General features: G+C 32.4%; 3 protein-coding genes across 3 annotated transcripts in view; 2 read left to right on the top strand and 1 right to left on the bottom strand.

Moving 5' to 3' along the window:
• Window positions 1-17132, top strand: part of LOC149615759 (uncharacterized) — a 66346-nt gene extending 49214 nt beyond the window's left edge. Inside the window, exons 4-5 of the mRNA XM_089857472.1 lie at window positions 12144-12296; window positions 14499-17132. Coding sequence (XP_089713598.1) covers window positions 12144-12286 — 143 coding nt within the window. The 3' untranslated portion in view covers window positions 12287-12296; window positions 14499-17132. The remainder of the gene's footprint in view (window positions 1-12143; window positions 12297-14498) is intronic.
• Window positions 1742-4031, top strand: LOC149615761 (uncharacterized). Its single transcript, XM_089857519.1, has 2 exons — window positions 1742-1996; window positions 2071-4031. Exon 2 carries the CDS (start codon window positions 2148-2150, stop codon window positions 3072-3074), a length of 927 nt encoding a protein of 308 aa, XP_089713645.1. The 5' UTR covers window positions 1742-1996; window positions 2071-2147; the 3' UTR covers window positions 3075-4031.
• Window positions 4430-6894, bottom strand: LOC149615760 (uncharacterized). Its single transcript, XM_089857518.1, has 4 exons — window positions 6641-6894; window positions 6132-6566; window positions 5879-6055; window positions 4430-5817 (listed from the first exon to the last, which is right to left on the bottom strand). The coding sequence occupies exons 2-4, from the start codon at window positions 6421-6423 to the stop codon at window positions 4685-4687; spliced, it is 1602 nt and encodes a 533-aa protein (XP_089713644.1). The 5' UTR covers window positions 6424-6566; window positions 6641-6894; the 3' UTR covers window positions 4430-4684.
• Window positions 17133-17307: the final 175 nt, after the last annotated feature.

Below are 17307 nucleotides of genomic sequence, written 5' to 3'. Positions count from 1 at the left end.
CAGTCGAGGACGCACTACGTAACCGCTCCATGCCGTCCATTGCCGTACGCCGTTACCGGGGACCCAGGGCCCGTACCAGCCCACGCTACTCCGTTGTGAAATCAACCATGCGATAAGTACCCCAAACATTTAATTCGCCTCCCGAGGCTTCTTATCATAACTCCATTGGAGGTTATGACTATTTATTAGAACTCTTGAACAATGAGATTAAAACCCTTGTGTGGTCAAAATTATATTAGGCATAATGTAAAACCCTTATGTGGTTAACATTATTTTAGGTTTAACTGTAAAACCCTTATGTGGTTATTTCTAATGTTAGTTAAATGTTAAAACCGTTATGTTAGGATCGTTAATTTAAGTTGATTATTTAATGTTATAATTTTGCATGAAGTGTGCATGTTATTTCGCATGTTATAATTAAGTGTGCATGTTTATACTTTTAGTATTAAGTGGATAAGTCTTATTCTTATTTTTTTTTTGTAATTATTATTGTTATTAAATGATTTGTTGGCAAACTCCAAATCTGTTTCCCCTATCTTAATTTTTACCAAAACCCCTAGACAACCAATTGACCATAAGTTAATTTACTCACTAACCCCAATAGTGAAAGTTACGTGAGCTTACCCGGGCTTAGGATTTTATGTTTATAGCGAAAGTTAGTTCCCCATCATGAAATTTAAGCTTATAATAATAATTTCGTTATAGGGTGTAACAAAAAGGCTAAGGGTAATTATAGTTTGCCGAAGTGCAGTCATGCAGTGGGATGCATTGTTGGTAAGTTCTATGGAGAAATCAATCAATCCATCTCGAGTCCAAAAATGTTCTATACATCTATACTTCTATGACCACACCGATTTTTCCCCCATAAGGGATCCCCCTTTTAGTTTTTCGTGCGTGACGTTATTTGGTCTACAATTATGTCTACTACTACTAGTGTTACTGAATTGGATTTGTCCTTGAATATTAGGGGTATTCAACCCTTCAACCGAACGTAAAGTTTTTGACGGTGTAATTCGCGTGTTTGTGAAACCATGTTATTATATTTTAGGGTATCAGATACAATGTAGCGACGCTGTTCTTTACTCGAGTGTAATTTTGGTTTTTGTTATTTAACTATATTTTTTTTGGATAAAGGGTTCGTTGTTCGGTATCCTGAAGTTGATTTCAAGTTTTTGATGCTACCATGATTTTTAGTTGATTTTATTTTTTACTTTTTTACTCATTTATTTATTTATTTATTTATTTATTTATTTATTTATTTATTTATTTAATTATTTATCTATCTATCTATTTAATTTATATATTTATTTATTTACTTTTTTATTTATTTACTTTTTATTTTTTAATTAATTATCTATCTATCTATTTAATTTATTTATTTATTTATCTAATTTATTATTTAGTTTTGCATTTATTTATTTATTTATTTATTTATTTATTTATATAATTTATTATTTAGTTTTGCATTTATTTACTTATTCATCCCACAAAACCCGAATTCACACAATAATTCCTATTAGCTGTATGCATTCCTATTAAACCTACCATATTTAAAATTAAAGGACACTTTCCCTTAGTTAAAGAAATAAAAAGGATTCAAATGCAATTGAAATCCAGTTCAATGCAATGCAATGCCATTCCCCTCTAAAGATGCGATGCACCTTGTGAAAAAAAATGTAATAGATATTGTGAATATATAGAAGCATTAAATTAACATAACGTAGAACGTACTTAATCCTGCAATTCGCCTTATGTTTAATCAGCGCCACCTAAGGTGTAGCGGCGACTTTGGGAACTTGAAAAAATCGCGACCAATCAGAGGACGCTGTTTGTCCGACTATTTTTTTTATTGGGGATATTTGGAGAAAAAAATGTTTAGACGAGTGTGATGTAGATTTTAACCATTTTCGGCAACTAAAACGGCTGATTCTCGTTAAAACGGTTAGAAAACTGGCAAATCGTGTTATTCTCGAAGATATATAAGCGTTTAAAACAAGTAAGACAACTTTTTATTCGTTTTATACCCGTTAAATCCATCAAATCGCGTTAAGCCTTGGCTATTTCTTGCAGCATTTTCCATTGATTGACGTCGTTTTCACTGTCCAAGATTTACTTTTCGAGAAATTTAACATTTTACTTAAAGAAACATGGCATCAAAGAACCGTTGTTTCTTAAAATGCTGCAACAACAGTTTGAAATCCCTTTCTTACCATTTTTTCCCAAAAGACGCCACAATGAAACAAAAATGGATTGATGCCATAACTAACGCACTAGGACCGTTGCCCACCGACCTGTATAGCGCCCGAGTTTGTTCGAAACATTTCATAGAATCAGATTATTTCCCCACCGCTAAACCAAAGCCTAAACGCTTAAAACCTCAGTCGTGTCCGTCTGTATTTCGGAATACTAACGTAATGGTTGAAACTGATGAACACGTTCCGAAACAGCCTTTCTGTCGTTTGAGCCCTGAACAAAGAACTGAAATTTTGGAAGAAATGGGAGCTTTGTCTTTTGATCTGGAAGAGCTTGAGGAATCAAATGGCGGTGATATTAAGAAGGTGGAGTTGCAAGATCCCGACCCAGAAAACCCATTACCTAATATTATATGCCTTCACGATGCTGATGAGCTCGAATCTGAGTCTCAGAGAAGCAGTATTGCCACGGTGCAGTCAAGCCAATCTTTGTCGTTACCTAGCAGCGGAATTTCTTTGAAATCTACATACACTCCTAATACCCCTGGCAAAGTACAACTTGTGAGAAAACAATTAGAATTACTATCCTTGCGTGCCAAAGAAAAATTTACTGTGACTAGATTTGTTAGCAATGATACTGCTATTAGATTTTATACAGGCTTCCCTTCATATGAAGTTTTTTGGGCGTTTTATCAACTTCTGTTACCAGAATGCGCAAAATTAAACTATGTTGGTCAGGAAACGAACCAAATAAGAGATAACACCGATAAAGACTTTCATGAAGTTGTCAAGCCCGGCCGTCCTAGAAAATTAAACCCAATAGGAGTTTTTCTTGACACTGGTTCGATTAAGATTGGGAACCCAGGAACAGTTTTTAGCTGATCTGTATAATTTGTCGCAAGGGCATGTTTCACGAATAATTAACACGTGGGTGTTGTTTCTTTACGAACGTTGCCTTCACCTACCAGTTTTTGCTTCATTGGAAAGGGCTCTCGAGTTGACCTCGGCCAAAATAAAAAAACGTTATCCAGATTTACGGATCATCGTAGACTGTACAGAGTTTAAACTTGAAAAACCATCTGCGTCAGAAGCTCAACGAGAAACCTTCAGCGCTTATAAGCATTGCAACACGGTCAAAGCGCTTGTTGGAATGGCTGGATCAGGACACTTAACTTATTGTTCAAACCTATACTGTGGAAGAACATCTGATAAAAAACTTATTCTTCATTGTGGCCTTTTGGACATGTTGGAAGAAGGTGACGGTATCATGGCTGACCGGGGTTTTGATATCGCTAAAGAACTTGCTTTGAAGAAACTGAAGCTATACATTCCTGAATTTCTTCAAGGTCGTGACCAGTTCACCGCATCACAACTCTCCGAAACACGCAAGATTGCTTTTGCCAGAATACACATAGAAAGAGCTATTGGTCGGCTTAAAGAATTTAAAATTTTGAAAGGAGAAATTCCATTGACTTTAACACCTATGCTCGAGAAAATATATGTAGTATGTTGCCATTTGTCAAATTTCACCGGTAAGCTGGTTCAAAAATTGGATTAAAAGTAGATTGTGCTATCTACCGATGGACATCAAAACAGAAAAGTCTATAAATGTTTTTAAAAACAGGCTTAACCAATACATAAAACAAGATATGGTTTAAAGATAATTAATTTTAAAATTTCTAAAGTGAAAAATAATTTTAAATGATTATAAATATTGGAGTGTAAAATAATTTTAAATGAATATACATAATGAAGTGTAAAATAATTTAAACTACAGGACACCTTTGTAAATAAGTTCAGACTTAAAGGTATATCCTAATAAAAGCTTTTTATTATTATTATTATTATTATTATTATTATTATTATTATGTTTTTGGAGAGGTTTTAATAAAAACGGGCTCATTCGTAAGGCTTACAAAAAGATGTGACACGAGAAACACCACATCGTTACCAGGCTGGGAAATAAGGATATTTTTTAAACTAGTCCTTGGGACCAGTGACCCCTCTAGTCCCCGAAATAATTAACTGGTCTCCGGACTGGTCCCAGCCTTTGTGCTCCAATAGATTTGCAATTAATAAACTGGTCCCGAGGACCAGTAATCCCCACTTTTTGAATTAAAAAACTAGTCCAAGCAATTAATAAACTGGTTTTGGACCAGAGGAAGTGTGCTATTTCCCAGCCTGATCGTTACTCATTGGGAGTTTTGTTTTGGCAGGTCCCATTGCCTACTGCCGTTATCATTTAGACATAAAGATTTTATTTTTTAAAACAAATGGTTAGGATGATACACCAAATTTTCAGTTACGTTCTTACTCAGTTGGTTTTTCAAACATTTCCTTGGCAAAGGATGGTAAGAGATGCATGTAATATTTAGTAGAAAGTTTGGGAAGTAAGCTGCCGTTGGTGAAATTGTTATTTTTCATTATCATCAAAATTTCAATGTCACCAGGTGGTACAAATACCACCAAAAAACACACAGGCATATTGCAAACTAGAAGCTGTCCCTGAATTTGATGGTACACATCCGAATTTTTCTTAAGCTCAAGTTCTTCAGTTTCTTCATCCACAAAGAGATAAAATTACCAGAGGCAGCTTTTGTCCTAATAGTTTCCTTATTCTTAAAAATAGCGTACGGGCACTTTATTTCTACTAGGTATAGTTGATCTTCAATCAATACAAGGCGATCAGGGCTAGCTCCGAGAAAACAAAACTGCGGGTTGACAATTAATCCAACAGAAGTGTGGCTTTGGGTCTTGATGTTCTGTGTGAATAACGAGAAAGCTGCCGGCTCGTATTTCAACCCATGATCCAATGATTTCGCTGTAACAAAATTCCTCTTTTGTTGAAATGTTTTTACTGGATCAGTCTCATCTCGCATTTTTACAAAAGTTCCAAACATGGATGCCGTGAGCCGATGACTCCTCTGCTTATGCCAATAATGTGAGCGGCTTTGTAAGCGAGTTTTAACCTCAGTATATTTTGATCCAGCTAAATCTACTTGGATACTTTTCAATACCTTAATTTCATTATCAGAAATGTTCAGAAAATTTTCATTCCTTTCCCTCGTTGGAGTTTTAGCTACCCATTCCCACAACTTGTCGATCAAAAATGTATTTTGGTGTATTTTAGGTTGGACTGGAATACACTCGTTCGATTTTATTGTACCGATGACTGGCATACTTATGTCCATTTTGTCAAAGAGTTTAACGAAATTTTCCAATTTTTCTTTAGATATCGGTTGAGACCCCGGTGGCAACACATTAAACGTACGAACCGCGCACCCTAAAAGAGCTTTCCTTGGTTTGGCTGGGTCGTGTTTAACAATTTCCAAATCACTAAGAAGAAACGGCTCGTTTGTTTTTGGTTTCTTGACATGCCACATTTGAAGCCTGCTGGTGCACGTCCCACGTAGCGGCAAGGTTTCAGCTTTTATTCTTACGATGTCAATGAGTTGATATAAAAGTGCTATCGAATGTTTACAATCACCGTCATTTCCTGCAGGGCAAGAGCATGATATCCATTTTAATTGATTTGGTTCTTTGGCGATATTGAAACAGGCAAACATGTTGTAGGTTTTGGGTCTTCTATCCGCGTCACATGTAGCTCTTATGAAAATGACATTTCCTAGAGCACCGGTTCAACTCTAATTAATCTCAATCAATCAAAATGTCATAATGTGACATACCTTTTCTGTTGCTTTGAATACCTAAAATCTTCTCCTCCCTAAAAAGCATGAATCCTTCCTGTTTCTCACGCTTTGTCTTTGAGTGACTTTCGGCAATCCCATCTGACAAATCTGTTAGAAATACGTTTTCACCCCATCCTTCCTTTGGGGTAACTCTTCCTTGTAAACGAAGGAGTCCTTTTTATGAAATAACAAATTTGGTTTATTTTCAAAAAGGCTGGTGGCCATAATGAATATCAGCAACTTCATTCACCTTCTTTTGACATGTTTGGGTTTACAACCATTACGTCGATGCATGCTTTACACATATAATCATCTATTAAGTCCAGGCTGTCTTCATCCAAATTCACGCAAGTTAGATGGTACCATTCTACGCACAATGAGCATTGCACCATCTTTTTGGAGTTGTCTTTTGGTTGCTGGCACAGGCAATACAACCTAGGAGAATCATCTCCCAAAGTACTTGCAGTTGTAAACGCACACGGTTTTTTCTTCACTTTCGCTGACACAACGTCAGCCAGCTTTCGTTTTGGCAAAGCCATCATGAAGATTTTATGAACAATATGAAGCTTAGGACGTATTTAACGCAAAAACAAAACAGTTCGATCTAAGTAAATTCACAGAAAATGTTAAATTTCTCGAAAAGTAAATCTTGGACAGTGAAAACGACGTCAATCAATGGAAAATGCTGCAAGAAATAGCCAAGGCTTAACGCGATTTGATGGATTTAACGGGTATAAAACGAATAAAAAGTTGTCTTACTTGTTTTAAACGCTTATATATCTTCGAGAATAACACGATTTGCCAGTTTTCTAACCGTTTTAACGAGAATCAGCCGTTTTAGTTGCCGAAAATGGTTAAAATCTACATCACACTCGTCTAAACATTTTTTTCTCCAAATATCCCCAATAAAAAAAATAGTCGGACAAACAGCGTCCTCTGATTGGTCGCGATTTTTTCAAGTTCCCAAAGTCGCCGCTACACCTTAGGTGGCGCTGATTAAACATAAGGCGAATTACTGTTAAGAAGAACTATACATGTCTTAAGGGCATATCTGGGGTAAAGAAAGACTCTAATATATAATACATTGTATAATTTCCCATCACTTAATTTGCGTCAAATTAACCTGAAACCACGGTTTTTACATTATTCCCCCTTTTAATACCACTCCAAACTTAGGTTGAACTTTTATTTCATATAATTATGATGGCGTCAACTTAACCTTACATTGAGGGATATACTATAGTATGCTATGGTTTACGTAATGCTTTTTAATTGGGTTTGTCCATTTTTAAGGGTATAACCTTGGAGATGTTCAGTTTTTTTTGGTTTTTTTTTTAAAGTAGATTGGAAGTACATGGCGCGCGAATCACGTTTTAAGGTTTTTTACTGATGTTTTGATTCTTAGCGCATGCGTATTACGGGTGACGTCAGGAGTCGAGCCTGGGAGTGTGTGACGTCATTGGGTTGGTGAACTCTGTTAAAGCGCCAGTTTTTTCAAGGACAAATCCACCCCTTAATAGTTTTGTAGTAGTGGTATTGAAAGAATATACTTTTACTTTTATTGCGTAATGTATGTACTTTAAAGGGGTAGTGTCAGGTTAATTTAGGGCAGTTTGTTTTAAATTTAATTGGGTATTAGTGTAGGGTTTAATTCTAGCTGTAATATAAGCCAAATAACGCCAAAATCGGTTCATAATTAAGGAAGTTACGAATGTTTAAAGTTTAATTTTCTTTTCTTTTTAATTTAAATAGTTTTTTATTAATTTATTTTTTTATTTAATTTTGATGTTTCCCTGGGTTTTTGACAGATTTTGACGATTTTATTTATTTATTTATTTATTTAGAAGGTTTTAGATATTCGCTTTCAAATATTAATAGTGTAGAGTTTTATTTAAGCTGTAAAATAATGTTTAAAGTTAAAAATATTCTTCAAAAAATTTGTTTTATATGTTTCCCTGAGGTTTTCACCGATTTTGACGATTTTAGGCTTATTTTGAACCATTTTGAATGACGTATTAAAATATAACTTAATACGAGCTGTAAAACAAGCCAAATTGTCCCAAAATCGGTTCAATATTAAGAATATTACAAATGTTTTAAAAATAAATTGTTAAATAGTTTCAATCCGATTTTTAAAGAAGTTTGAATAATTTAAAAACTTTTTTTATTATTATTATTAAATGATATTACACCTTTAAAATTAAACTACACCATTCCTAACTAACGTAGGAATGGTATACCAGTCCGATTTCAATTTAAGTCCTCTAAAACATCTTTCATTGTCCCTTAAACACCATCTTCATAGCGTTAACACTAATGCACATTCAACTTGTAACACTACAGTCGTACTACAAAGCTTTTCTTTCTGTTAATTGCATCTTTCAAAAAGTCAAAGCCCAATAATTAACGTTTATTCTTGTCATTTGCAGTCACTAGGAGCGTAGCGTATCGTTAATTATTTTTTATTTCTTCTGGGAATTATTTTATTTTCTGGAGAGGGTGCCGTATGTAATTGTGATATAATATAAAATAATATGTGATTACCGTCACTTTAATTGTTAATTTTTATAATATAAGATTTAATTCAAGTTTTGAATGGTTTTATCGTAGTTTTAAAATGGTTTTATTGTAGTTTTAAAATGGTTTTATCGTAGTTTTAAAATGGTTTTATCGTAGTTTTAAAATGGTTTTATTGTAGTTTTAAAATGGTTTTATTGTAGTTTTAAAATGGTTTTATTGTAGTTTTAAAATGGTTTTATTGTAGTTTTAAAATGGTTTTATTGTAGTAAGTTTTAAAATGGTTTTATTGTAGTTTTAAAATGGTTTTATTGTAGTTTTGAAATGGTTTTATTGTAGTTTTAAAATGGTCTAATTATTTTAAAAGTTGGGTTATATTTGTAAATTTGAATTATTACATAATATCTTCGGTTTACTGGTTGGGCTGGGTTATTTTCATAAATGTGAAAATATTACACTCGCTGTTCACTGAATCACTAAACAAAGTATTTTTTAAACCGCCGCCATATTGGAAAATGGCTGCCAAAAATATATTCCTTAATTTAATATTGTTCATATGCCTATTGGGGTATTTTCATAAGTTTGAAAATATTACAGTCGCTGTTCCATTGAAAAGTCTTTTTTTTTTTTGGAAACCGCCGCCATGTTGGAAAATGGCGACCAGAATTGTATTAAAAAACATGTACCTTAATTAGAATTAAAATTAATCAGGGAAAATTACTTTTAACATTTAGGGAAAAATCATGGAATTAATTTAGAATTTAAAAATCTGCGACATATCCCAATTTTTTTTTTCCTTTTAAATTCCTAAATATAATCACCAATAAATTAATAACTTTAATTATTAAATAAATTCCAATTCATAATAAAAATTCCCCTAATAGCAATAAATACCATCACGCATACCAAAACGAAATAAGTTAAAAAAAAAAAAGAAAATCTCATATAAATATTATAGGTAAAAATGTAGGGAGTTCCAATAGCATAGTGGCTTAATTACCCAATTTCTGGCATCCCTATCCCTATTAAAAAACCGAAAGCTCTATACCTCTCATAGAATGGTTCGTTCGGATCCTATTTCATATTTCCCACGCTGTATAACTTTCCCTCCCCTCCTCCAGTACAGGTACAGGTGCAGCTCTATACACTAAAGCATCATGCATGGGGTAGTAGTACATTTCTTCATTGTCACGACAAGAATACATACAGCTACTAGGAATGATTGTGCATAGCAATTCATTTTCACTCAACGTATCTAGGGCGGATTTTTTTTGTGGGCGGAGCTAGGTAGACTAATCATTATGTATGACGAATTTTACCTGGCGATATCTCGCTGCCTGTTACACCTTGCGCATGGGCTATGAACTCGCGTTGCAACCCAACCAACCAATGAAAAAATCACAATTACAAAGACTCCATCAGAATTATGATAGTACGTTCTCAAGCCCAGCCCACAAAACCAGCATAGAAGTTAACATGGCGCGCAATAATTCCTATTAGCTGTATTTATTCCTGGTCACGATTGATGAAAATAAAAATTAAACGATTTTAACGTATTTTTTTGTTACCGCAAGATGGCACTGTTAGTTCGTTCTTTTAATGCTATCTTAATTTGGCATATCGCCGGCTTCTTTTGAACTCGATTCGCCTGTTAATTGAGTGTATATACTATATACCCTAGTATGGGATTCGCTGAGTTTTTGCTCCTTTAACCAGTGCTTTAACCAACCGTACCGTGCAAATTTATATAGTTAGTGTAAGTAACCGAAGGAGTTTTCCTTTAACGGCAGATATCAAACTGGAATACATACAGCTACTAGGAATCATTGTGTACCCATAAATATGTATCTTCCATGTTAATTTCTATGAATTCGGGTGGGTGTGGCTTGAGAACTACGTCACGCCACTGATAATTCTGATGGAGTCTTTCTAACTGTGTAATTTCATTGGTTGGGTTGCAACACGGGTTCCAAGGCGCTTAAAGGGCAAGGTGCAACAGGCAGTGAGATACATAATGATTAATCTAGCTAGCTCCTCCCACAAGCCGCCTATAGATACGTTGAGTGAAAATTGTTGGCTACACAAACATTCCTAGTGGCTGTATGCATTCCTGGTACAATACATCATAACCTCCGTGGTTATTTAAGTTCAAGGTATTTTCTATATAGCCTACGTTATTTCTGTAGTACTCTAGCTAGAGTTTAGATTATATTAAAAATTGTTCAATGCTTTTAATGTCCTTTTTCATAGATGAGGAGGGGTTTTCGCCATCCTCTCTCCAACTTCAACTTCACTCCCGTCCCGGTTGGGGTTTTCTCTTGTACATACACCTCTCTAAGCTTTTTCTTTGCCTCACCAGGGGGTGTTGTCGAGGGTTGATGGCCCGGCTCCGGGTACGATGCCTCGCGAGTCAATTTAATTCGAAGGGGGTTTGAAATCAACCAATCTGCCTTTTTTCTCTCGATTATTTTTCGTTCTAAAATTTTTTAATGCGGTTTGCTTACCAATACCTAATAGTATGGGAATTTTATAGATTGACTCGTGCAAGTACAAGTGTTGCCAGATAGTTCATTAGTGACGTGTGCAATATTCAACGGCTATCAACAACAATAGACTGATTTAAGCTTGCAGTATTGTAAACCACTTCCGAAAAACCTGGAAAATGCAGGGAAATACACGGGGGAAAAACCTGGAAACTCGGGGAATTCGGTTTTCCAAACATTGTATGAACCCTAAATTTTATCAATCCTCTCAAGGACTATAGTACCCTTTAACCAAGTAACCATGAACGTTTAAACGGGGCTTGTTACTTAAAATTACTCGCTCTGGTATAGACCATTTCAGAAATTAAATACAGAGAAACAAACACAGGGGGTGAAGCCGCCATTGGGGTATTCTCCCTATAGCCAAGAAACAACGCCAGATGGAGCTAAATAAACCCCTTTGGATTCTAGCCAATTCGCACTGCCTCTGGCGGTGATTCTTGGCGATAGGCAGAACACCCCAATGGCGTCGCCCCAGTATGTTGGTTTCTCTGTATGTAATTTACGAAATTGTCTATTGAAAGGGTTTAAAAACGCGGCTTACTAAATACTAATGACTTTAAGCTCCACCCACTTTTTGAATAAGTTGATTTTGAAGTGTGTTCCCCCCCCCAACCGTTTTTTTTTTCTTTTTTTTTGTGTACACAAGTTCAAGGGCTCCGGGTAAATGCGCTTACTCTGAATTCCCTCCTCGGTTTCTTACCCTCCCCCATTTACAAATAATAATGACTAAGCCATAAAAAAAGGAATTATTGCGCAATAAATAAATTTTTAAAAGGGTTTTTCTAACTGTTGTTTTGTTGTCGTAGGCGCGCCCCTTGTGTCAATTTTTGTTATAAACGCCCAGTTTATTTATTAAAAACCTGGAAAAAGTTGAAATATTTATGAAAAGCCTGGAAAAAATTTAAATATTTATTAAAAACCTGGAAAAAATTTAAATATTTATTAAAAACCTGGAAAAAATTTAAATATTTATTAAAAACCTGGAAAAAATTTAAATATTTACTAAAAAAACCTGGAAAAAAAATTTAAATATTTTCTAAAGACCGGGAAAAACTTTTAATAAATAAATATGAAACTTCCAACTTCCAAAATTACGTCGAAAACCATTTCCAAAAACAATAATAACAACACGCATTTAACAATTGAAATTTCAAAATTTAATAATTAAAATTATAATTATAATAAAATCATTATTTCAGATTTTTTAAGAAAACGTAAAAACACTGTGACCAAAAAATTGACCTCTTCTTCGGGTCAACCACAACAACAACAACAACATCAACAATCAGTCACTTCATCATCCGAAACTGACATCAAAATAAAACGTAGAGCCTCTACGTAAAGATTAATACGTAAGTCAAAACAAACAAACAAACAAACAAACAAACAATATAATAATAAAATTATCATTTTAAAATGGCGTCAAAAACATTTAAATTTAAACCTAAACGGATAAGAGATATAGTCATACTTTTCCTGTTAAAAAAACACCACAATATTTATTAGACAAAATTCAAAACAACTGTGACGTAATAGGCACGAGAGAAAGTTAAAAAAAAATGGCGGGAAAAAAAGAAGGCGCTTCTCAAATCTCGTGCTATGGAATTTTTGGCGCGCTTTGCGTTACGTATCTCTCGCGCTATTTTTTCCCGGGAGATACCACGTGGTGTTTTTTGAACGTATTGAGTTCCAGGAATTTGCTCTTGATTAATTTACGCTGAAATAAAGTTAAGGAATGAAGTAGGGAGGTTGGAAGAATAGGGGGAGGTGGGCGTGGCTATATAAAATTAGGTTTTATTTGAGTAGTGTCGAGTTCCAATATAAACCTTTTTTTTAAAGGAGAAAAAGTTTTATTTATTTTTTTGGTGTTCGTAGTTCTAGAGAGTATATAGTAATTGATATTGCGTAAGTTAGGTTCATATTGATAAAGTGCGTTGAACTTTGGGCCCGGAGATGTTGTTTTTTGAACGAGAGGGTTTTGGTTTTTTTGGAGGGTTTATGGTGACGGTCAAAGTGGATGTCAGAATTGCTCAGTGATTTTATTTTTTTGAGGTTTGAGGAATTGGTAGTGAGATTTTGTGTTGTTATAACTCTGGTTGTGCAAGAGATTCAGGGATTTCCTTTGAGTATGTTATAGACCAACTTCTTGCCTTTCTAATGATGCTTTATACTTGGGGGTTACAACAATCAGGGCCCGAGTAATTAAGCAAAATGTTAATTAACGTCCTCTCCGTAGCGTTAACATGGGCTTATTTATAGGACACCTTGTAACTCTGGTTCTATAAGAGATACGGGGATGTCCTTTGAGTATGTCATAGCCCTATTTCTTAGCTATCCAACGATACCTAAGACTTGATGCTACCGAGAAATACAATCAGGGCTAGAAAGAATAAACAAAGAGTTGGATGGCAATAACCTAATGTTGCTTCCATAATTGCAATCTCCTTGATCTACTCTTATTGACGTCATAGCATTATTTTTCATTACAAAAACACTTTCTTGTAAGTTCAGAAACCCCCTTAGCGCTAAGTTTTCTTTACATAAATCATAAGTTTATAAGTGATATGTTCCATCCATAAGTATGACATGCACTACCTATACTATTCGTAATGCTACTGAGAGACTTACAACTCGAGATAACTAGTTCGAGAAGGAGAACGACGGAAGCGAATTAAATTGAAGTCCTAAGTACACTCGGTGGTGGTTAATTAATTTTGCAGCTAGGACCTATTCCATCTAGGCACTCCTATTTAATCTGCATTACTAAGCCCCCTTTGACAGCAGCGCCACCTCACTCACTCACCAGGCCTCCCTCGCTTTACCTCCTCGAATCTATGACCTACCTCACTCACTTCAGAATTACAAGCCTTTCAGTTTGTCATGACCAGATATTAATAAAACAAACTTATGGAAGGAACATATCATATAAACTTATGATAAATCCGGTATATTTCAACTTGAAGTCCTAAGTTCTGTTAAGTGCCTATGCCACTTTCAAGAGATGTGATTATTTGTCTTAACGACCCGCGTTAATGATTATTGTCACAGATGTTCTCAAGTACTTTCTAAGCCGTTGAAATTTCTTGATTTACTTTTGATATAGCTCTTATAGTTCAAGTGTCGAAAACCGAAATTTAGTGGCAAAATAACAGGGTGGCCCCTAAAAACACTAATAGACGCCATTTTAAGATAATTTTTTTATCTAAAAATAAATCAATCAATTTATAATTATTTATTTATTTTAATTTATTTATAATTATTTGTTTATTTATTTATTTCATTTATTTTATTTATTTATTTATTAATATTTATTTATTTTATTTATCTATTTTATTTATTTATTTTATTTATTTATTATTATTTATTTTATTTATTTATTTATTAATATTTATTTATTTTATTTATCTATTTTATTTATTTATTTTATTTATTTATTATTATTTATTTTATTTATTTATTATTATTTATTATTATTTATTTTATTTATTTTATTTATTTTATTTATTTATTATTATTTATTTTTTATTTATTATTGTTTATTTTATTTATTTCAGATCAAGAAAGAAATTAAAATAAAAAAATGTTGGATTTATTTTAAATTAAAACCGGTGCTGAATTGAATTGAGCTGAACTGAACTGAATTGACCCCAATTTGAAAATTATTTAAAAAAATATATTGGAGAAATATCAGCCAAGTCTACAGAGGTGCAACATTTTTTTTTTGGTTTGAAAATAAAAAAGAAAAAATCCCGATCTCATACTTTTAAAGTCCTTAATTAACTTAATTATCGACTTTAATTTAAAGTTTCCCACCATATAATTAACCTATAAGCTTAAATTAATCTTAATAATGGCCTTAACGATTTGCAATATCATTTTTTATATAATCTATTATCATTATAATCTATAATTGGTTGGTTTGAGATAACGGACGCTTTTTGATTGGTTATCGACTTGTGACGTCATTTTTTTCATTTATACCATTGGTCGTTCGTTTCTCAAACTTTTAACCTATAACCATAAATTCATTAATTTTCTCTATCATTTAAAAAGTAGATATTTATTTTTAATTTATTTCTAAGTGGGAAAAATAATAATAGTTATGTATATATAAAAATACTTGCGGTTTGAAAAAAACAAAATTATCTTTACAATTAAAGTTAAGTTTAATCTAATTAAATTTGATTTTATGTTAAAGAATGTAAAATTTAAAGTATTTTTGCAATTGGAACCATATCTCTATCTATAATAGTAAAAAAGATATAGTAGAAATTAAAGGCTTAACGCTCATTGGTTGATGGGGCTAAATTCCTATTGGTTTACGTATGGGATAAATTCCTATTGGTCTAAACTTAATATGGCTATATCTTCTTTAATATTGGTGATACGGGAATGGTTCCAATTGGAAATATGCTTAAAATTAAGCGTTCTTTAACGTGAAATTAAAATTAAGTTAGTTTAAAATAATATACTTTAATATTCCGGTGTTTTTAAAAAGAAGTTTCGAGAAATTTAACGTTTCTATATAAAAAACCGTCAAGATATTTAGTACAAATTTTTTTTTGATAATTTTGGTATATTTTTTAAGAAAAAAGAAATCATGGGCACTTATAATGGTAGATTATGGTTTGACCTTTCATGACCTAGCAATATAACCTTTCATAATTTAGTTTAAAGTGTAATTGACACAACATTATCAACTTTAATCGTAAAATAAACGCTATTAAATAATAAGAAAAACTAAATTAAATTTAGTTTAGAAGTAAGTAATCTTTACTTAAGGGAAAATAATTCTAAATTAGGTGTCACTTACACTTTATTCTAAATACCACAATAAATATTGATTGTACACATGGATGGATACACATGTCGTGGAAGGTTTTTTCACTTCAAGTTATGTACTCCTGGTTATTGGATATTATTTGAACTTGTACATTAATTTTTACGCCCATAAATTCATATATAAAAATTAATTATTAATTAAAATTTAAAATTACGGGCTATCTATTTTTGTGTTAGCTGAATTTGTGATAACAAATATTGTTTTGAATATAAAAAAAAATAATCCCGCCAAAACATTTTGAGCCCTCCCTAAGATTTTTCAGAGTATTTCATAGAATTTCAGGAAATTTTCAATGTTTTTCATGAAATTTTCAATGTTTTTCATGAAATTTTCAATGCTTTTTCATGAAATTTTCAATGCTTTTTCATGAAATATGACCATTTTTCATGATATTTCACGAAAATGTCAATGTTTTTCATGATATTTCACGAAAATGTCAGCGTTTTTCATGATATTTCACGAAAATGTCAGTGTTTTTCATGATATTTCTCAAAAATGTCAATGATTTTCATTAAACATGAAATTTTCGCAATATTTCGTGAATTTTCATCATTTTCCACGAAATATCTTGAAATTTTCGCAATATTTCATGAATTTTCATCATTTTCCACAAAATATCTTGAAATTTTCGCAATATTTCATGAATTTTCATCGTTTTCCACGAAACATCTTGAAATTTTCGCAATATCTCATGAATTTTTAAACATTTTTCAAGAAATATCTTGAAATTTTCACAATTTTTCATCATTTTTTATGAAATATCATGAAATTTTCATTATTTTTCATGAAAATCACTAACGGTTTAGCGTTTTTCATGAAATAATAAAAATATTCTGAAAAATTCTTTTCGTTTTTAAACATCTGTCCCATCCCAGGAGGGGGAAGTTTTTGATTGGCTGAGAGATCGGTGACATCACATCACCAATCAGCATCGGGCGCTGTATGAATGGGGGAAGAAACATACGGGGTTAATTTGAATATGGGTTCCCCTATACATGATTTTGTTTTTTGAATATTTAAAGATCTCAATTGAAAAATTATAAATATTTTTTTCTCTATAATTGTACATAATTATATTAATAATATTAAATGGAATTTAATAATATTAAAATTAAAAAAAAAAATACGAAAATTAATTTCTTTGCGTTTGCGTTTGGTTTGGTAATAATTATAAATGGTTTATAATAAATGTAGAGTTTTTTAGGTTGGAAAATTTTGTATAATTTTTTTTAAAAAATAATTGGAATTAAATAATTTGTTGAGTGTAAAATTTTAATACAAGAAAAATTATCCGGAAAACTAAAATGATTTATGGTTTCAATAAAAATTGTATTTGGAAATTTTTCTGAGTTTTGTTTTGATTATATTTGGCATATTTTCTCAAATCGGTTATCCATAAGTTTTATGAACCCTGTACTTAATTTTTCAAGATAATTAAATTTTTCTAAATTTTAAAAAATCTTTTATCGAAAAAATATATAGTCAGGCTGAGTTTACTCAAACTTATATATTCTTAACCA

Source organism: Phalangium opilio, unplaced genomic scaffold (genome assembly GCF_054372755.1).
Source record: "Phalangium opilio isolate 3A_F unplaced genomic scaffold, DU_Popi_V2 ptg000217l_1, whole genome shotgun sequence".
NCBI classification, from domain to species: Eukaryota; Metazoa; Arthropoda; class Arachnida; order Opiliones; family Phalangiidae; genus Phalangium; species Phalangium opilio.
Note: the sequence above shows the minus strand (reverse complement) of the source record. Positions and strands in the feature narration are given on the sequence as shown.